Below are 22,227 nucleotides of genomic sequence, written 5' to 3' on the forward strand. Positions count from 1 at the left end.
TTGTAAACAGTGAAGTGAGGTGCATATCATGGTACTCTCTGAAGCAGGAGCTTTCATTGGATTAGGGGTTCGCCAATAACAAGGCAAGCATGCAGTTAATTGTATGATTCTTAATTGCTCCACTCCGACATGTATCTGATTCTAACAGAATAAATGCTACTTGACATGTTGCTTACTGGAAGGAGAATCACACTATATCAGTTCTTTATACATGATTAATACTTTCTTCTAATAGTTTTGTTGCGACCGGTGTCCAATATGTTGCAAACTCCAAGGGCATTCCTACTGAGAGATCTTAATTTGTATGGATGATCGAAGTCATGAAGGTCATCTCTCCATAGTTATTATAGATGGCAGATCATATTGATGCAGTTATTCCCCTTGCTTTTGTCCTTGGTGACATCGATGTCATAGACGTTGAGGGGAACCAAGCACCAGATGAACAATTACAGTTATTGATCATGGATCTAATAACTGTGATAAAAAAAAAAACAAAAGGAAAAAAAATAACTAGAGGCACCTGGCTTTCTTTGCCCCACGCCAAATGACTCCTAATTAACCAAGGAAAATCCTAGCAAATGAGTAAAACGTTTGTACAATTTAGCACGCGGGAAATCTTGTTACGAGGGACCCAGAAATTAACTAAAGGGACTTCTTTTTATCATGCTTCACTGCACAATGATTACCTCCAAAGCGAGGAAAAAAAAAAAGCGATTTTATTTTTCTATTTCTATATATTTGGTATATCTCAGGAGTTATAAAATACTCGTATATAAACTCTATATAAAGAAAATAATATGGACTAATATAAGATCATATTAATAAAGAAAAATAATACTCACTAATACAAATTGTTTGTGATTCCTAAAATCACTCTAACAAGATCATGCTAGTAAATGAAGATATACAAGAACACATTAACAAAGAAAAATAATATGGGCTGATACAAGTTTTTCTGCGTATGATCCTTAAAATTATGCTAATATTTTTCTCAAATTTCAGATAGTATTATAAATGCCAACTTGAGTTTAGAAACTGGATCACGAATATACCTAGAAACTGATATATTAGGACAAGAGGTGAAGTAGTAGCTCAGAAATTGACGTGATAGACTAGAAGCTCACATAACAACTCGGAGTCTTACGTGGTGGTAGATTAAGAACTAATGTGGTAGCATAGATCCTGATGTAATAGAACATGAGCTGTTATAGCAACTCAAAAGCTGATGTAGTAGATTAGAAGTTGACATAATAACTCAATAGCCGATATAGCAAACTGATGTATCTGACGGACATAACATACTGACATATCTGTCAATGTGGCTGATTGACTTGTTTAATAATGTGGCAACGAGAACACACATAGAACATTATAGTTGCGGCGAAGACGGAACTCAGAGAGAAGGCAATCGAAAGTTGGCAATCCTCGTAAACGGAGGCACCATGGAAAAGGGGCATTGGTTGATTGACTGGTCTTGATAATGTGGCAGCAAGAAGATACATAAAGGATAACAATTGCAGCGAGGACAGAGCTCCGAGAGAAAACAACCAAAAGTCGATGATTCTCGTAAACGGATACACTAAAAAAGATGAGGAAGAAACTTTGAACTGGATGGTGAAGGAGTCGGAGGCAGCAAATGAAATTAGAGATGGAGAGAAAGGGACCGAGCCATGGTGAAAAAAGATGACAGAAAATCTAAAACTGAGAAGAAAAGTGATGATGGTATTAATTTATCAGAAATAGAGAATATGTAAGGAAACAAAGGATCTGCGGATCCACAAAAATAGAAGATATTTAGGTGTTGATTCACCCAAAAATAGAGATCGATAGATTTGCAAAGCTTCTAGACATGGCGACGACGGCCACAACAAAGACGCTGGCAGCAGGTTAGGTGATTAATGGCTCTGATACCATGTTAAAATATTTGCAGAAGGAGAAAAGAGGAAAATGATTTTATTTCTCTGTTCCAACATATTTGGTACATCTCAAGAGTTATAAATACTTGTATTCATGCTCCATACAAAAAAAATAATACAGGTTAATATATATAAAATCATACTAATAAAGAAAAATAATACTCGCTAATACAAATTGTTGTGATTCTTAAAATCACTCTAATAAGATCATGCTAATAAAGAAAAATAATACTAATCGATACAAGATCATGCTAACAAAAAAAAATAATATAGATTGATACAAATTTTTACTTGACCTCTAAAATTATGCTAACAATAGGAAAGGTAAGACTAATATTACTTACCTCTATCTAGTATGGAATCAATCATTATATAATTGCCTATTGGCTTCGGGATTTTTCTACACTTTGAAAGTGATCGGTAACAATGTAGAGTTCAAGTACCTTTTTGACTTGTTCGAGATCACATGAGAGTCCGATGAAGCCCCGTCCTGGCACGGATGGATTTCTCTAAAGAAAAATAAAAGAAGAGAAAATTCAGCGTACTCAAGAATATTAGTTTAGGCTTGTTTTATTAATGTATCCTTTTTGCAGCATTGGAGTGTCGCCGTTCAATTCTTTCCAAACTTACTGTGGTGCTGCTCTTGCACTGTGGATGACAGCCTGAAACATGAACACACGGGTGCTAAAACTGGAGTCGAGCTGTCGAGAGACTGGTCCTTGAAATGTAGTCAAAAATTCACTGGAGAACTCATCAAAGTGAGAACATGAAGAATTAAGAAACCCACTTGTCCTTTTTCCGGATAGATAATAGATGACTGATCTATCAAATCCAAGTAAACAGGGAACTGTCGCCCTTGGGAGTTGATTGGCTCATCCATCCAACTCATGAAAGATATCTTCGCTCCAAAATAACTACATCTACGAATCCTCATTTATTAGCTTCCAGTTTATTGGAAGCTTTTCCAAATCAAATGAACTTTCTACCGCATAGACTAAAGTGGTAGTCCATAAGACTTGCCATCACCCATTTAGAAGCTGCCCATTCGTTTCATTCAGGTAGAGTGCCCTTTCTGTGGTGGACTAGGATATTGATGGTGCTGGGGGAGGGAGAGAGAGAGAGAGAGAGTTGATAGTCCGTCTCTCTCTTGTGAAAACTATGCCAACCTCCGGATAGTAGTACTTTTTTTTTTTGGAGGAGGGATGCGACTTCCGATCCATCGTCTTGGCTGTTGGCAATTGTCATGGATATTATTAGTGTTCTTATTGGACCGCATGCTCCATTTCTCATGATTAGGAGTTTGACAGCTTAATTTGCTCTATGATTGATAAGGGCATTCCAACCCAATAGCCAAAACAGAAGCAATCCCTTGAAGTGCCATTAATGTTTGACAATGTTGCCAGAGCTTTGGGCATATAAAGAAAATTAGTAGAGCTATATTTTTCAGGATGCTTGCTAAAGGTGTCGAGGAAATTGTGTTTCCCGTGGAAGATTGCTCAATAAGCAGCGGGGAAGAAATTTAAATATGTCCAACTGTTGACTAAACAAACTGTGCTGTTTGGTAGAACCCTCCATCGGCAACTTCTTTTATCGCCTTTCGCTTTTTTTTATCCGGCTGGAGGATCGATGGTGATCCTTCCTATTACCGAAGACGTTTAAACTCTCCAATATACCTGCCGATTTGTTTGACTTGGTCCCGTAGCTAAAAAAAAAAAGAAAAAAAAAGGAAAAGGGCTGGCCCTCTCTTTAACATACATAAAAGAAGAAAACGCATTGGATTCAGCTACACTCAAATAGTTCTCTACTTAAATTTAATCATATTTATATTAGATAATAAAAGTTTCAAATTAATAATCCGAATGGTCGAATATGACCTATTACTTCTAAACTACTTACATAACAAAAATCTCACTAAACTGATTTTTGACAGCTTGATTTATAAACAAAGTGTTGTGGTTCAAATCTGGCCCGAGGGTGACCACGCCGGAGGAGTCGGAGGAGCCGCCGGAGTACGGAGAAAGATGAAGAGAGTCATCTTCTACGACCGACGGTGTACCTGCAAAAAGTCTTACCGGTGTTTCTGGTAAGGCCCCTCTAACGCTTAAGTTAAAGTAGAGCTTAGTATGTCCAGCCAAAAAGTCCCTTAGGCGTTATCTGTTGGGGTTCCTTATAGTCCTGATAGGAGTGTTTAGGTGGCGGAGGTATGGCCCGTTTCTATCATGAGAAGGAGTGGCGTGCAACCTGAGCTTACTTATGGCGCACGATGGAGTCTACCCTTGGGAATGGTGAGATGTTGACAACCGTAGAGGGTATGGCCTATTCTCATCATGAGTAGGAGTAGCGCACAGCTTAAGTTTGCTTGTGGCGCACGATAGAGTCCGTTCTTGGAAACGGTAAGGTGTTGCCCTTGGCTATCGTGGACCAGTAAGTGAGGCACGACGTGGTAGCGTCACAATGCACGGCTACGTAGGAGGGCGAAGGCATGTACGTGGTGCGGTGGTTGGCGAGGTCGAACTCGTAGGGAGGTCGCACCAAGTACTCGGCGAGGTCGAACTCGTAGGGAGGTCGCACCAAGTACTCGACGGGGCCGGCTAGACAGATGCTGAGGCCAGCCTAGCATCCTGTGTTTCGAGATGTGCTTGGTGGAGCACCCCGAACGCGAGGGTCGGGGTGCATTACTGGAGAGGATGCCCGAGCTAGGTCAAGCGGGTCGGCGAATAAGGAGGGCGCCCCGAGCTTGGCCGGGGCGCGTAGGCGAATAAGGAGGGTGCCTCAAACTTAGTCAGGATGCATCGGCGAATATCCAAGGTTGAAGAAGCTTTTGGCGGGGTCTGAGGTCGGGCTAGTTTTGGATCGGACCAAGGACACGTCCGGTTAATGTTAGTATCTGTTGGGCCGAAATTGGGTGGCCCTTTTAATGTGGGCTAGACGATCTATTTTGTCCCCCATCTCTAAGGATCTTTAAACTATATGATTTTTTGTGTGTAAGTAATTTAGAGATAATATATCGTATCCAACAATCTATATTATCGTTTTAGAAATCTCATTGTCCAATATATAAATGTAGTCGTATCTAAATAAAAATCCACTCGAGTGGAAACAAATTTAACTCTACATAATTATTTATATTTTATTTAATTATATAATAATTTATAGAAGAATATTTTATTATCAACTTTGAAGGGAAAATTTCTTCCCAGATATCAACTTTGCCGTGTATGATCCTCTAGCTGGCTCATCGCATTAAATTAGAGGATAAGAGGCCATTTAGAGGATAAGAGATAGTACCAGCCGAATTAATATTTGTTGGTCGCATCCGTGCCATGTTGATCCAACAATGTTATAGCTTTTTTTAATTTATTAAATATTTAACATTTTTGTCAATGAAGCAGGAAGCAAGTGGGCGCTCGAAGTCACATTCTTCCCGCCAATCAGATTTTTCTCCCTTTTTTTTTGCCGGGTAATGAGAGAGAAGAGGAAACGCACTCCTCTCTCTCTTTCTTCCATTGGTGCCATTGAGAATCTCTAAGCTCCGTACGAGAATCCCGCGTCCCCCGGTCCCATTTTGCCATTAAGTCCAGTCCTTCCGTCTTTTCACTTTTTATATTTTTAAACAATTTCAGTTTAACCCCTCATCTTTGTACGACTTTCAAGCAAACTCCTGTCATTTTACAAATTTTAATTAAGTCCTTAAGTTAGGCTTTTTTTTCTTTCTTTTTTTTGCAAGTTCGTAAGGAACCTTTTGTCCGCCTCTATTAACATAATCTAAAAAAAATGCATCAAACATAACATCCTAAATATTTTTTAGAACTAAAATATTCTTGATAACCTCGTCTCTCCTCCAATGAGAAGCTCCGGCCTCAGCCCCGTTCTCTTCCCCCGCTCCTTAATTCGACCATGCGGACATATGAGGTTTGAATCCCATGCCTTCGAGCTTTCTCATGATTCTCATCTTCTCTAGCCCGCCATAAGCACACCATCGCTGGCAGTCGGTCCCTCCTCTGCCTACTTTGTCATCGGTCGTGCATTCATCGATCTATTAGCCTCGTCGTCAATGTTGCCTCCCTCAATCTAATTATGCTCGTGCTTTTCGACAGAAAAGAGAATTTGAAGCCACTGGTTATGCTGAAGGATAGTGTGAAATGGTTTTATCTACCAAGTATTCGATAAAATGGCTCTACAGCAGTGATTATTTTTTCTCCCGACTATTTTGGCCTTTCGAGAAGATTTTTTTTGCTGATTCTGCAGTATAAGGGCATCGAGTGGTGGATGGGGCAAAGGATGGTCACTTGAGAAAGGATCCAATTAAAAATTTTCTGAGGCCAGCGGGGTGTGTTTGAAACTCGGGCAAGGTTGAGGGATTGGACTGTAACTCTCCCTCTCTCCCTCCGGACATGGCCGGACAGGACAGCCGGTGATGGGAAGCCACCTTATCCCAATGCGGGGCCCGTCCCACAACGGACGGGGCCCGCCGGTGGTGCGGTCCAACGTGCCCGGCGTACTATCTGGCCACGTCGCGTCGTCTGAGAGGCCGCGCAGTATGTACGGAAAAGCTTTACGTCGCGTCAAGGCACCGCGTGACTGAGCTCGGAGCCCCACACCAGTGCTCGTCGTGCCCTCGTGGGGATTCGATACTCTCACTCCTCACTTTCTTTCACTTCGAGACTTTATTTTCGAAGAGGGAGGAGTTAGATTCCACCCACTTCATTAAAAGAATGAAGGTGATACAAAGTTTAGAGAGACAGATTAAGAGGAATAGTTGGAGGAGGAGATAGTGGGTTCAAGAGATTGATATGTCCACTTGCTAGAGAGATGGGGAGGAAAAGGTTATCAGTTACTGCTAAAGAATATTTCTTTTGAAGAGAAGGATATCTCATCTCAACCCATTGTCATTAGAGCTGTCTATATTGCTTACCATATTTAGCTAGTCTAAAATATCTGAATTTTTGAAAAAATTACTCAGTCGGCGTATTTTATCTTGGAGAGAGCTTTGGCCTCCGCACTTGGTGTTGGAGAGCTTATAATAGCTTGGAAATCTTTTCTAGTTGAGTGAAACATCCCTTCACACCATCATTCTCGCTTTTTTTTCTTTGATGTACTTCGAACGCTAATAATTGTCCTCTCATTTGGTGGTATTGCTCACGAGTCAAACTAGGCCCCTACTGATTAGAGGATTGAAGCTCTAATGCAAATATGATATAATTAGAGTAAAAAAAATGATGAGCGATAAAGCTTTTAGTATCTTATTTTTATTTTCACTTTTTTTTTTGAGGGAAAAGAGGGGGGGGGGGGGGGGGGGGGGTATGTAATTCATATTCATCTTATCATATTTCAGGTGAGGTTCCTAAAGTTTAGCCTAAAGTTTTTATCATAAAGACCCATAACAAACACTTTGCTCCATCAAGTCATCACCTTTGATCTAAATTCTATATCGATTCAACCGTTGTGGCAGCGTACATAGGACTTGATCTCTCTCAATCACCTGCCATCTGTGTTGAGAAACTTGATAAATTACTTTACTTTCATTGGCCTATCTCAATAAGCTCAAGAGTTTTACATTAATATATAATGTTTGCCTGGAGACACTGCTGACTCAACTCGTAATGCATTAATTATGCCTACATGGTAGATTTGGTACGATTCACCAAACAAGATAACAGCATGGATTCTCCACAATCTATTTTTTTATAGGATCTCTATACTTGCCAGATAAGAAGAGTGGTGCGTTGCATATTCTTCCACACTTTGTTCGAGGTATGGTCCTCAATGCATTGGCGAAAGCTTTGATGCAAGTAAATCCTAGTCATCGATCTCGTCAGCATTTTTTCTGTCAAGTAATATCTTTTATCAATTTAGAAGCATATATAGTGTTAACTACTCGTAACTGAGTTGTTCGGCAGCCAGAAACTGCCTAAATTACATGTAGCTCGTTCTAGTAACTTTTGGGTCGGTTGATTGACCTAGTAACATTAGAAATACTGTGTATAGGCAGCAATGTTGAGTGAAGTTTGTGGTTAGTTGAGGTATGCTAATGCTCCATAGCACTAACAACAACTAGGCTATTAGGTTAAGGTGATGTTCGGTTCTCAGGTCTTTTTTTTTTTTTTAAGAAGATGGTATTGGAAGGTATTCAATTATAGTATATACACATATTACGTAATTACTGTTCAAAAAAACGAAAAAGGAGACGTAACTGTTGTATTTAAACTCTAACTAGGATCTTATGAAAAAGGAGGGGGAAAAAAAAGAAGAAGAAAAATGGAAAATTTTGCCATGTATAGGGCTCTAGGCTTCAGTGGGACCCATTTCCCATCAGAAATGAATATTGGGGGTAGAGGCAGAGCATGTAATTAATTGGCTGATGGCAGTATTGTAGATTACATGTGGTTTATTAGGGCTCAATCATTGAGAACACAAGGCCTAGCAGGGAGTGGTAGTATCAAATTATTTTGTCAGCATGTTGATATTTTAAATTTTTGGCATGCCTAGGGTTCTAGGCTTCAGTGGGACCCATTCCCATCCAATATTAATAAAATTAATATTGAGAGGGCATGTAAATGATGCTTCGTGCTTTTGACCTGACCGTACGGTCAGCCCATCCCTCGACCCTCAGCCCTCGGCCCCTCTACCATCGGCATTCCATTTATGTCCACGAGTCATCTCCATGATGATGGTCCGGGATGGCCAAGTACGGTGTGACAAATGGTGTCAGGACCGTCCGATAGCTTGGTCGCCGACAGCTAGTCTGGATTTTCTTTTTTGCTTTCATCCGCTGTTCGCACAACCCGCTGAATTCATAAAAATGGGACTATATAGTGGGAAAGAAACAGAAACAGGCCTCCCCTTCGCATTGCCCTGTGACCTGGGCGAGTATAATTATTTACACGCAAGAAAATTCTTCATTTTAGTATAGAGCAAAAACTTGAATCTCTCATCCTTCGAGCAAAGAAAAAAAAAAAAAAAAAGGAGAAGAGACGGGGGTGGGAGAGGAAGGATATATACCAAAATACACGACTCTGTTGCCTTGTACCGCTGCGTTTAATGATTAGCCCCATCCTCACATGGCACTCACCAACCCTCGTCTCTAATTTCCAACTACCACATAAGACAAGAAATTAATTAACCATGGTTCGGCAGCAGCACTGTAATAAAACAATGCGGTCCCACATGCCTCTGTTTCCTGTTCTAATGTGACCGGGCAGCTGGTAAATAGACCAAATCTCACATGATGTCCATCTCCATCTCTTGTGTACTGGATCAATAGCACCTACATAGGGAATGCACTGCAGACTTAACCGGCCTTTCAGGCAACTCACCTACAAGACCATACAGGATCTACACTGTGCTTGACGACTATGTAGTACGTGCCATGTGAGCGTCTTATTCACCCGAATGCACGTGTGAATTAAAGCATCATCGATGCATTTCCTTCTCTCCTAAAAGTAATTTATAGTCATACTTCAAAATGCTTATGTTTTCATTCTTTTTCAACTTGAAACGTTTTCGAAATACTCCAGTGGAAGTTACCGAGTTGGGCCAGCCTGCGAGCACAATTTATATCGGCTGAGAGTCCCAAGGGAGCCTGTTAGCAGCCCCACTAGCAAGCCTGGAATGGATACTGGAATCTCCTTAAAATCTTCTAAGAATAGCCTAGATTTTAAGAACAGAAGCAAGGAATCAAAGCTCAACATTGGGACGGGATAAGTTACATGGCTCGGGAACTGCATACCAGGCAAAGTTTCATCGAACGAATCAGGCCAATCGACGCACATGGACTTCCGTTGCCTGGAGGGTCCTATCATTAGCAATTAGAAGAAACCTTGTGCTGTTCGGAGTAATACTGAAAGAAAAAGAACAATTTTTTGACAAATGACATATCTAAGAAAGCTAATGGGATCTTATTAGAATGAATGGGAGAATTATAGATACAATGCTTTCGCCTACACTCTGCGAGTTCTGTCATTAACAATTAGAAGAAACCTTGTGCTGTTCCGAGTAATACTCAAAGGAAAAGAACATTTTTTTTGACAAACAACATGTCAAAGAAAGCTAATGGGATCTTATTAGAATGAATGGGCGAATTATAGATACAATGCTTTTGCCTACACTCTGCAAGTTCTGTATGTGTGACCGATCTACAGGTTAAAAAGAAGGATAACGAAAATGTTCATATATACTTTCAGCTCAAAACCAATTCGTGCCTGCATAATGACACAGCAGAGACTCCGGTAGTTGGCTGTTAGACTCCTGGTATAACTCATGGCAACAGCGACTGAAATATCTTCTACTTAGAATTCCTGCTCTCCAACTCCTCATCTAGAAGCTGGATGACTTGATGCTTAGAGTTGCTGGGCGCATCATGGCCAAGTATGCTCTGCAAAGCATGCAGCTCCTCTGGGTTGGCCTTCTTGAAAAGGCTCCTAATCCCAAGTGTCACAACGGAGCCAACAGGCAACGGCCCTTCTTCACTGCCTTGGTCCTTCATAAGACTTGACCCATTGTCTTTGATCGAGGTAGCTGGAAGGGATGGGGCCTGAGCTTGGGGCCTGGATCTCCAGTACTCTGTACAAACATGACTTGGATCAAGTGCCTCCATGACCTGTGAGGATCAAGAGCCTTATATGTAAGCTTAAACTTTGAACCAATTTCTCTCGTATAGCAAGAAAAATGGATATAGTAGATGATGCAGTGGAGTAGCAGATCTCCTTGATGGATTAATAAAATCAAATAGACCTTCATTCTCCTGAACTACCTAACACTTTTTTTTTTTTTTTGTAATGTAATGATGGGTATTGATGAACAGTTTAAGCCATGCCCTGAGATTACAAGTATATATTATCTTGAAAGCAAACCCAAAGTCAAGAAAAATATTCACAAGCATAGTTACACCTGCCTGCCCCTAGTTTCCACTGGAAAAGGAAAAAAATATCCCTTGCTGCAAGCAACAAAAAATTCGAATGCAAAAATACCTTTGGAAAGTTGCGCTACATTCTTCGCTACACTTGGGCAAAATTACAATGTCAACATACATTATCATTCACAGAAACTGAGGAAGTTTAATTTTGCATGGTTTTTGAGAAAGAGTAGAAGATGAAGGCACAGTCTATAGCTGAGTCTTTATAGGAAATTAAAGATCCATAACCCAAAGGATTTACTTTGTCAAATTTCACAGGACACGAATACCCATTACAAATAGAGTTGACACTGGTGAGAAATTGCTGTTGCCAGACACATTTAGAACTAAAACAAATAATATTACTCACAGACAAGGGTGGCCCCTAGGTTTACCCCAGCATCAATATCACCAGGAAGAGGAGGTTACACAATTTACTTATTCACAGGATAAAAAGCATCGGATACTGAAAGCATTAGGTGAGATCCATGTCAAACAGTTGATAGGAGAAAGGAGTGTCCAACCAGTAAAAGATATTACACTCACCTGCACAACTGCTGGTGATGATAAACCAAACATTTCGAGGCCATCAACAGATTCTTGGGGCTGCAAACATGGAAGGTTGATCCTTCCCATCTTGTGCTGCTTCATAATTTCCAGGTTCACCCTCTCTCTCACCATGTCCCAGCATCTGGTGGCAGACATGTGAATAAATACTTCACTTGGATGATGCTCTACCGCAACCTGCAACTCAAGGAAGGCAGAAAGATATAATGACATCTGTATAATCGTCAAGCAGTATAAAATGCAATCTGTTATGCCAGACTAACATCAATTTGATGTATAATGCTTCAAACTTCAAATAGATCACTCTGGGTTTGCTTGATAAGTTTTTCCAAAAGCTTGATATTATTCAAAGAAGGCTAACACACTTTTGTATGGATAAGATAAATTTATCAAATCCTTTCAAACATACGTTTGTCTGCTCTTCATTTTGCCATGATAAGAAATCAAAATTGCCGTAAAATTTTTAATATCTGACAGAGATGATCTGAGATACTGCAAAGGATCAAGTGACCTTGTTAGTTATGGAGTTTTTAACACAAGTAAGTGATCAAATTGATATTAGCATAAAAAGTTTCCCGCTGTCATGATCACGATGAGACTAGTAACAAGAAGCATTGCCCAGATTTGAGGAGAAAGGCATGCAAGAAAGGAGCCAATTGGAAATATCAATCAGTAATATTCTAGAGAAACAAATAAGTATAATGAATGTGAACAGAGATTGACACAAGCTAACAATGTTAAACTGACATTAGGTGCCATACTCCTGCAGAAAGAACCAGAACACTGCCTCAGAGAGAGAGAGAGAGAGAGAGAGAGAGAGAGATGTCAAGAAACATTAGGGCAAAATAAACTGTTGATCAGATTCCCCTCCATTTCTTTACATATTCCAATGGGTAAAATGTTGAACAAATACCTTTTGATGGTGTTAAAATAGTAGATATTAGATTGTCAATGACTACATTGCCTCCTTTTGTCTTCCATGGAGCGTAGTGTTGCTCAGTTACATTCTTGGATCTGTCGATACAGTAGTTTGTCTAAATTTAGGGGTAAGATGACTAACCAAATGCAGATTTTGACATTTTCACAGACAATCACTACTCACTACATTATACAGGAAAATAAATGTAAAGCATGACTACATCACATATAATTGCGAAATATGTGGAAGGAAAAAATTACTCACCATAAATAGAGGTCCAAGCAGTCCAGCATCTAGAATTTTGGATATGTAGTAGCACATTTCTGTTGGATCTAGAATGCTTATGTATCTAACTCGACTTCTGTATCCTGTATTTAAAGAAATTCAGAGAACCACTGAACAAAGTAAAAAATTAAATAACTAAATAATAGAACATTAAAATTATATTCTGTTTGTTTCCTGATTGAACAATAGAGAGCAAACTATATTGATGGCACTTGATGTTTTGCATGAGCCAAGAGCGAGCAAGCAAGAAGCAAAGGTCGTAAAAAAATCAATAAGTGATAGAATCTTCCAAGATTCATCACAGTCAAAGCACATTAAACATGTTATCGCTGATACCTTTTGGAAATATGGCCTGACTGGTAGACCATAATTTTCCACAGAACACAACACCATAGTCTAAAGGCTCGACAGTGCAATTAATTCTCTGCACCACTTTAGCCATGCGAGGGCCACTCTGAAGACTGCTGCATCTATCAACACTATTTAATGAACAGGATGGGCTTGTAACTGGTTTTCCTCTATCCATCAGTTTCAGATGAGAATTTGATTCAGGTTTCCTTGCTTTGCTTTCATCATTTGGTTTTTTATTTCCAGAAATCTCAGGATGCTGAAGATGATTACCAATATCTGTAGAACTACTACCACATACTTCTTTTACAGCTAGAAAATCTGAAATTGCTATTGCAATGGGCCCAGTGGTAGACATTGCACATTCAAGTCTATTTTGAGTGAAGGATCTCAAAGCTTGTTGATTTGGTAAACTTGAGAAATCCTTTCTGCATGTTCCTTCTTCCTGGTCTTTCACCTGAACAGATGCTGAATTTGAGAAATTAATAGACTCTTCCAGAACAGGTAGCAAATTGACATCTTTGTCATTAATAATGGATGCATATGTATCCGGTGCTACAAGAACCTGATCCTTGTGAAAATTGCAGGAAGTCACTTTATCATCACAGTTTGACAGCCTGGCAAAAGTTTTCAAGTTTCCTACAGAGAGATCCACCATTGGTTTACTTGACAACTTGCATGCTTCTTTATGTTCACCATCCCTTGATATAACATTTGCATCACCAGAAGATGTTTTTTCTCCTGGCTTCAATAATGTCATATTTGAGCTGCTAAATTGTTTTACATTGGCTGCTTCACTATAATTATTCTGCATCAGATTGGTGCTTACTGTACCATTGGAAGAATGTATCTGTCCTGAATAGTCAGATGATCTTGAATTTGATCTTCTGTATCCTTCTCCAGAATGTATGTTTTGATCCTCAGTTAAGCACCTCTCTGTTGGACATAGATCCTTAGAAACCGATAGGATTGTGGGTTTGGTTAATGAGTGATCCACAACTGTATGTATTGAATCAACTTTGTCAAGCGCTATCTTTTCTCCTTCCTTTGGTACTTCGGTCCTTGCATCACCATTAGAACAACTCTGATTTAGCAGCCGCTGTTCTTTAGTTTCTTTATCATTAGCTTTATGCATGGGTTTGGATTCTCGTGCTTTGTCTTTTGAGAGATAAGAACTCAAACTCAACCCAAGATCTGAGAGCCCCCACTTATGAACTGAACTCAACTTCCCTCCCAAAGCATCGAGTAGAGTGTTGAGTTCACTGATTTCATAGCGGAACAGAAAGAACCTTGTGCTCCAAGCACATGAGCACAGCTGCCTTGCATGGATCAGACATGCAAACTTGTCTGGAGAACATGGACATCCAGCAGCAGAAAGATGCAAATCATAGTGGCAGACAACACATTCTCTCTCACTATTAGCATCAAAACCAGTGTCCATTTTTCTCGACCGAGAAGAACAGCAAAGGAAGTCTCTCCTTACACGTTCCATCTCAATACGTGCCTAACCAAGAAAGATATTAGTTGTTGCATAAGAAAAACATAATATAATCCCAAGCACTCTACATACAAAGTTCACCTTTAGTGCCTTTGCTAGGATGCCATCCAATCCACAGACGTCTTTCCATCTTATGCTATCTAATGTGTTCTTCCTCAGAAATAAGATATTCCACTGAGCTCTAACTGCTTCCCTGGCAGCTCCCAGTAGCAATTTGTCATGGGATATCGAAATTTTGTGTCCTTGCTCGCGATAAAGCTCAACAGCATTCTGCCCATGAGGCAGCCAGTCAATAGGAGCCACATTTACAGCTTCCGCACAATTGAATCCGCAATTGAAACCTGAATGATATGCTCGAGGAAAAGTGATAACAAACTCTCCTGCATGCTGAACACAGCGGTAAACAGGCACTCCCTCTGATCTTAACAATGATGGAGAAAATTGAGTCACCTACAAAAGAAGGAGCAGAGAAAACATGAGATCTCTAGCAGATAAGACAATTTTTTCTTATAAACTTGGTAGACGTTTAGGTAGCTGAGGCACTTTGTCAGAGCCGCATGCAATATGTGATCCTTGATCCTGCAACAGACAGTCATGTATCTAACTGCCAAAAAAGAATTGCATAATGATATCATTACTCACAAGATTGTGAAGCAAGTCCGGTTGTTCTTCAAATAAATCTGGTAGATGTTTCTTCATGGCTGCCTCCAACTTTTGGGCATCTTTTCCTGGCACTCCATACCACATTTTTGGAGCACCACAGTGCAGGTAATTTAATGAATATAGATGGTGGTCTTCAACATGCTGTAGGCAAAACAACCCATTTTTATAATTATAGCATCAATTGGACTACAGAAAAACCTTACATCATTCAACTAAATCAGTTAGACAGCAAATCTAAAATATTATATGATCAAAAGATGTCACTAGTTAAATAACATACGGTCTCTCAAGATGTATGAATGTATATATACACACATACATATATATAAAATATGCTTGTAACTTGCAACCAAAGCATTTATGCAGTGTTAATGTCAATCTGGCTATAAGCATCTCACCCAACAAAATGATGAAAAGCACATTCCTATATATAACCATGGAACCAGAACACCAGAAATGTCCTCGCTTTCGAAGGAGAGCACAGAACCTGGAAGCCGAGGAAAGTTGTTTAAGTTCCAACCTGACTTCTCATATCGATCCTTGAATTCAGAATTTGTCATAGAAGAAGATGCTTTGGCAAAACCACTGCCAAAAACTCCAGTATCCAAATCAGCACCATAGAGCACCTGCAAGAGCATCTCTACCATATCAAACTTAAGAGGGAGGCAAGCATGTGCAGCTGGCATGGTCACTAGCTGCGACCGACGAATGCAGCAAACACTTTATATTTTATTATATAAAATGTAAAATACAAAATCCATAAAGGACATGCATGTGAATTTTCAATTAGAGTGAACTGATAAAAAGCAATCTAATTAAGTGAGATGTTCTCTCTCTCTCACAGTCTCAAGAGCTAGACCCACTATGAGTGAACATCTACTAAAAAGAAAGTGTATAGATCACTATCAACAAGAAGGCCCAGAACATCTCAGGATTTTTAATTGAAGAATCATGTGCATTTGCTCATGCTGAGTGTTAGTGGCATCAATATATAAGCTATACAAGAAATGAAACATTTGTGTGCATGCATGTATCCATGCAAATGTTCGCACTTATTTCAATCTTTTATAATACCTCGATCTCTTCACTTGGCCTCTCAACTATCCGCCAATATTCACCTTCAATATTCTCCAGTGATGGTTCCCAATTCCCAGACCTCAAATCAAAATCCATGTCCTTGCAAAAATATTGATCCTTGAAGTCATTTGCATACTTCTGAAATGATTCCAGGGTGAACTCCGGACCAGGTTGAAACCCAAACCTCTCAATGCTATTTAGACATCCAAGTTGATTAGCTTCCATCAGATTTTCATTGTTGGTGCCCCCCATTTTCGAAAGCTTTCGCCTTTTCCTCCCCATAATACAATGGTTTCTGCAGATTTTCTTCATAGAGTCACGATTTTGAAGCTTATCCACCTGTTGGATGCGAGTTGCAAATTTTGAATTTTCCCATACGCCTTTCTCTTTGAGAAGGAATGGGGGGTTCCAAGAAGGAGGGGGAACAATACGACAAATTCCATATGGTTCCGCCCTTGGGCATATACTTGCAATATATTTCAGAGTATCTTCAAATTCCTGAAAATATAACAAAACTCATGAATAGAATTCCTTGCTACTGCAAGGGACTCGACCATTAGCTTGGATTTTAAAGATTCCTATATATATAACGTAAACCTCTTCAGATGGATAAAATATGGGGGCTTCATCAAGGACAGGTCTGCATGCATCTTGTGGACGCCATCTTGCTGTAACCTGAAACAAGATGGGGCTATCACTTTAACAAATAAAAATACAAATCTCAAAGTGGTCAAAGAATGAAGCAAGTGGGAAAAGCATGCTGTTTAGCAACCTTCTGACAGTTCCTACACTCAGCACATCCTCGAATAACCCCTTTTGGTAAGCAGCAGATTGCGGGCGCATTCTGCACAAGAGTAGGTGATTATATTTTTTACAATATGATCGAATCACATGTAGGTCTCCCATATGACATCACCATAACATGATTGTCAAAAAATCAAGAAGCACCCTGTGCAACATATGAAGTGCTAAATAGCACTCAGTTATGAATGTATCATAGTCATCAAATTGTCTTCAATGTCACCATCGGAAAAAAAAAAACAAATAAAGACACGCACACACACACAGAGAGAGAGAGAGAGAGACCGATAAAAAAGATTTCTGTCAGAAAGTACTGACCTGTTCATACAGCTCAGCGTCAGATTCTTCTTCTGAGCTATTATCATACTGACTGTAGTTCACCCATGGCTTATGCCGAAGTGACTTCCTCAACTTCTTATCACCCAAGATGCTGCAATCAGTTTCCCTCTGTAATATTGAATCAGAAGCACCTGTCGAAACCATAACATCATCCTGGACCCTTTGCAAAGTGAATGACGCAAGTGATGTAAAACCTGGTGGAACTGGAGGTATTACATCAGGATCATCTGTAACATCAGCTTCTATGTATTTTGTCCCCATCAATCCTGAAAGAAAGAATATTATATTGTTTAGACATGTTCAGGAGGTTCTTAAATAAATTATCTCCATTAGCAATATCAAAACACATATGAATGCTAAAATTAGGGGGGGATATGACGGTTGCATCAGAAACATAAATCTCACCAAGAACTGTGCTGGAATAAACAGACAAGTGAAAGTTGATCAAATAGTACACGTGTTAGAGTTGAATGAAGCATAGGCTTTCCATGTAATGAAAGTTACAAAATGCAATTAAATTAAGAGCTGCCCATCAATTAATACTTCAAAATATTTACTTGAAAGATAAGTCTTCTGAGAAAGATGTAAAGAATCATATGTAAAGCAAGAAATTCATTGCCAGATGTCACCTAAAATTTTAGGTTTTCCAAGAGAGTGAAGACATGCAATCAACAATGTCCAAAGGTCTGAGGGAAAGAAACACAGATAGGCAGGAATGAAGTACGTTCTTGCAGGACAAGATTGGGAAAATATAGATTCCTAGAGGCACCAATATGGTTTGAATTTTAGATTAGAATAAACTAGGCAGTGGTTGTATAATAAGATTTCTCTGGTGAGTGTGAAGGACTAAAAATAGGGAATACATATCTCTGATTTGATTATATATTGGTGATGTTTTATGAAAGGCAAACCAGATTTCAGCTTTGCTGAAACTCTCCTGCAGATCTAAAATTTCTAAAGATCTTCAGTAGGCCATGGATACTGCTGAAACTCTCCTGCAGATCTAAAATTTCTAAAGATCTTCCGTAGACCATGGATACTGAATCTGCAAAAGAAGCATAGAAGTATTCTTTTTTGGACATGAACGCATTTGATGGACGCCCAGATTATCTATCACTTGCATGCATTGAGAACAGCAAGAGAAAAACAAACAAATACCCGGAAGACATCAATGAGCTATGGTTTCATTCTGGTAAATACTCTCCCTTAATTTTGTTTCTTCATAATGTCTAACATAAAATTGTAAACTCACACCCACTCCATTCTGTGATAACTTGATTTTGCTTTTTCATAATGTTCTCATTTACATATGAAACGGTATATTACAACTAAATTGGTAGTTATAGTATGATAAGAAGAGGAAGACCTAAATTACTATGGATGGAGGTCATGAGGAAGGATATGGAGAAACTGGGAATAATATCAAAGGTGGCCTTAGATAGGAATACTTGGTGTATGAGGATCCATAAAGCCAACCCCAAATAGTTGGAAAAAAGATTGATGATTATGATACTACAGCATATTAAAAAAATCATGGTGTAGACTGTATAACAACAGACATAGTAAATGTAGTAGTTCTACACCTCAATAAGTCAAAGATTCACATCAAATTTTTTATTACCAACCTCCAGTCTGATCTCAAAGCTCTACAGACTGCAACCTAGTGATATTATTATAAGCTGTATATGCATAGGAAAAACTGTCGTAATTTTATACAAGAACTCAAGAAGTGGCTTAGCAAAGCATCCTGAGCCAGACTCAAAGTTCAAATTTACACCACCTGATGCTGAAACAAACTTTGCACAAAGTATTCTATTTCATTTCAGATGTTCCAAATGCCATAGATTCAAAAACTGAAATTCAAGACAGTGAATTATGTTTTATTATTATTTTAAGCTTTGACAGTCAGCTACGAAAGAACATCAACTTTCACAGCACTTTCTTAACAATTTTTTTTCTCCTTTTTAGGGGGGCTTTACTTCATCTAGCTAGATCTGTTGCACTACAGGTTCCTACAACCAGCAATCGTAATTTGCAGATTTGGTTATGCAAAAACAGAAGTTTGCGACAAGAATGCACCATTTCTTTGTATCTTCGTTCATATCCAATCAAGATGTTTCAAGTTCAAAGAAGGACTTTGTAATTTTTTCAGGCACATCCTAGATGATCTTAATATTCTTAAATAAACATGAATGAAACATATTAAAAATAATTATAAACACTCATAAACAAGAAACCTAGATGAGTCTAAGCAATCAAATTGCAATTCATCTTTTATGGTCTAGACTGCCCGTATTAATTCACCGACTGCCAGGGGAAACCTTATCAAACTCTGATCTTGCACAGATACGAGAAGATGAACCATCATTTTGGCCTTTTGGGGGGGGGTGAAGAAGAAAAAAAAAATCCATAGACAGGCAGTTGCATATGTTTAGTTAGATTAACATGATTAATCCTCCATAACATGATTTCCACACACAAGATTCTATAACTCACATGTTTCGCACTTTTTATTTGAGCAACAGAACTATGCATATTAAACACAAGAAACAAGGAAACAGGAAAACCCAACAACAACAAATGAAAATATATGATAGATGCATATTATTTTCAGATCATAACTTACAAATTCTTGAGGAGCCCATATCTTCTGTTTGCCAAAAACAGATGAATTATAGACAAAGACCCAAGAATTCCGATTCGAGAAAGAGAGTTGCCAAAAAGTGGGATTTCCCGGTTCTTGAAGGATTCCTATCAAAATCAAACCCTAACCCTAACCGGATCAGTTCTTGAAGGTGGTAGAAGGGAAAGTGGTTTTGTGGGCTGCCCAGAAAACCACGGGCGGTAATTTCCCAAGATCAACCGCCCTCCCCGCCCCAGGCCACTCCTTATGCTTTAACTATAATACAAAAAAGACTTGGAAGCGAGGAAGAATGGGTCATGGACCAGATGGGTATCTGTTGAGTTTATCCATGAAAAACAACAAAACAAAGAAAAAGAAAAAGGAAAAGGTGGGGGGGGGGGGGGGAACAGGAATTAAGCCGTGAATTTATTATATTCCCATTTCTTCTTTTTTTTTCTTTCGTTTTGCCAAATGTCGGAGGAGCGCACGATAGGGAAGAGCGAAGTTATGGGCGCCCACCTAGACGTCCCTTGCAAGACTCGACTGGGTGAAACGGCAGACTTACAGATGGGCGGGACTTGGCGTCGACCGTGTGAATGAGCGCCAGTCCAAGCCCCATCTGTAGATTATCAGGTCGAGTCAGCTACAAGACTCCTCTCTTTTTCTTTTTTTTTTTCTTTTTTTGGGTAAAATAAATTTATTATGCCACCCATATGTAAATATATTTATGAAAATAAACCTACATAATATTTAAAAAAGTTTATAAAATATTTGTTACAAAATCTCATATGCAGTCTCAATATAGTTAGCTATATAAGTTTGCATCCAACTAGTTGCACTATTAGCTTTCAAAAATTTATTTCTCTTAATTTTGCTCACCTCGCGCCGCATCATTCGAGCACATGCGATGAGATTTATGATATTTTATTTAAAATAAAAGATGGTAGAAGAAAAGAATATTAAATTTTTTTATTGATGTTTAATAAAGATGCTCTTCAAATAGAAAGTAGGTACTTTAGCTGTTGCTTTAGCGGCGGTGGCGGAGAAAGCTCGCATCTTCCTGCTCCATTCCACGAGAAAAGCCGCACCATTGGTCTCAATAAAAATATAATTGATGCTATTATCCATTTTCCACCTTAGTTACTTGCACAAAGTGAAATCAATACAATAATAATAGAAGCTTATTACTCTTGTAAAAATATGATCTATGCAGGTTCAAGCTAGATGCTATGGAAGTCACTAATGATGTTTTCTCTTTGCATTCGGTTTCATGGCAATATCATTTGGATCAAAATTCAACAACTTCATCTCATAGTTCGGTGCATATGCAACACCCTTTTGGATGTTGATTTATTATTGGGTTGATGCTGCATAATCCATTAATGAGGACAGAGGAGTAAGAGCTTATTCTTAGTTAGCTCGTGGATGGCTCGTTTATTGCAATACGTCCAAAATTTCTTATGAGGATGTTGTTGGAGGAGAAGCACTTGCTGTTTGAAGTATTCTTTCTTGGTAGATACTTTTAGTATCTATCAATTTAATTGTAACAAAAATGATACTGCACGATGTGCGGAGCAGATGATAAAAAAATAATATAATTTTATATAATAAAGGAATAATAAATATTTAAAAAATTAAATAAAAATATATTATAAGTATAAGGTATTTAATAATTATTGTTCAAAATTTTACTAATAAAAAGATCAGCACTCATGGAAAGATAAATTATTCAACAGAACAATTGAATATCTTAAGCAATATAAAATTTGAAATCAGATGTAAATACGAAATGAGGAGCTTGAGCCCAATAGAATGATACATATCAAAATTGTGTCCAATAGTATATTCAATCTTTAATTAAGACCTCCTATTATGTACCCAATATGCTAATTGTCACTTTAAAAAGAAGAGCTAGTCACTAACACATGGTCTCTAAAGGTTGAATCTTGGTTATCTAGGATTATTTTAATTTTTTCTCAGTGCAGGCTTAAAATGATGACGATCTAATTATTAAAAAAATAAATATTCATAATAAAAAATGCATAAAGGAATGCTAAAATTGTACAATATTAAGCTACCTTAGCATCTTTAAATTGATTATAATATGAAACCTAATATCGGCATTGCATTGTAAAGAGCCTGTTATTTCCTCAAGCATCAATTGCATGGCACATTTCATCTTGGAGAACTGTTTGAATTGGAAGTATATGCTTTTCTCATCTAAATTTTTCTCATTTTTATGGGCTAGATGTGCTTCTGATCAAAATTATTTAAAATCCTACAGATATCCTCCTAAAT

General features: G+C 38.6%; 1 protein-coding gene across 6 annotated transcripts; it reads right to left on the reverse strand.

Moving 5' to 3' along the window:
• Nucleotides 1–9,955: 9,955 nt before the first annotated feature.
• Nucleotides 9,956–20,466, reverse strand: LOC103721953 (lysine-specific demethylase JMJ703-like). Of its 6 annotated transcripts, none has more exons than XR_015973955.2 (13): nt 19,933–20,466; nt 17,286–17,572; nt 16,939–17,010; nt 16,764–16,841; nt 16,164–16,664; nt 15,488–15,715; nt 15,069–15,230; nt 14,508–14,876; nt 12,917–14,432; nt 12,560–12,663; nt 12,290–12,390; nt 11,356–11,553; nt 9,956–10,515 (listed from the first exon to the last, which is right to left on the reverse strand). XR_015973955.2 is itself a non-coding variant. In XM_088712373.2 (13 exons), the coding sequence occupies exons 6-13, from the start codon at nt 16,476–16,478 to the stop codon at nt 10,201–10,203; spliced, it is 3,207 nt and encodes a 1,068-aa protein (XP_088568499.2). In that variant the 5' UTR covers nt 16,479–16,664; nt 16,764–16,841; nt 16,939–17,010; nt 17,286–17,437; nt 17,523–17,572; nt 19,933–20,287; the 3' UTR covers nt 9,956–10,200. The 6 variants fall into 6 exon arrangements, 4 of the variants coding, with proteins under 4 accessions (XP_088568499.2, XP_088568498.2, XP_038970944.3 ...); XR_015973956.2 differs by having other exon boundaries at nt 11,356–11,868; XM_088712373.2 differs by lacking the exon at nt 12,290–12,390 and having other exon boundaries at nt 17,286–17,437; nt 17,523–17,572; nt 19,933–20,287.
• Between the last annotated feature and the right edge of the window lie 1,761 nt (nt 20,467–22,227).

This window comes from Phoenix dactylifera, chromosome 16 (assembly GCF_051530095.1).
Source record: "Phoenix dactylifera cultivar Ajwa chromosome 16, Ajwa_hap1_PhDact_Kaust_v1.1, whole genome shotgun sequence".
In the NCBI taxonomy this organism is placed as follows: Eukaryota; Viridiplantae; Streptophyta; class Magnoliopsida; order Arecales; family Arecaceae; genus Phoenix; species Phoenix dactylifera.

Bases quoted from the DNA above. Each gene is read 5' to 3' on its own strand.
- LOC103721953 (XM_039115016.3), bottom strand. From the start codon at position 17,567: ATGGGGACAAAATACATAGAAGCTGATGTTACAGATGATCCTGATGTA. The intron at 16,842-16,938 runs GTTGCTAAACAG...ATCTTGTTTCAG, and splicing joins AGTGTAGGAACTGTCAGAAG to GTTACAGCAAGATGGCGTCC. The intron at 11,554-12,559 runs GTGAGTAATTTT...CTTGAGTTGCAG, and splicing joins TGCTTGGACCTCTATTTATG to GTTGCGGTAGAGCATCATCC.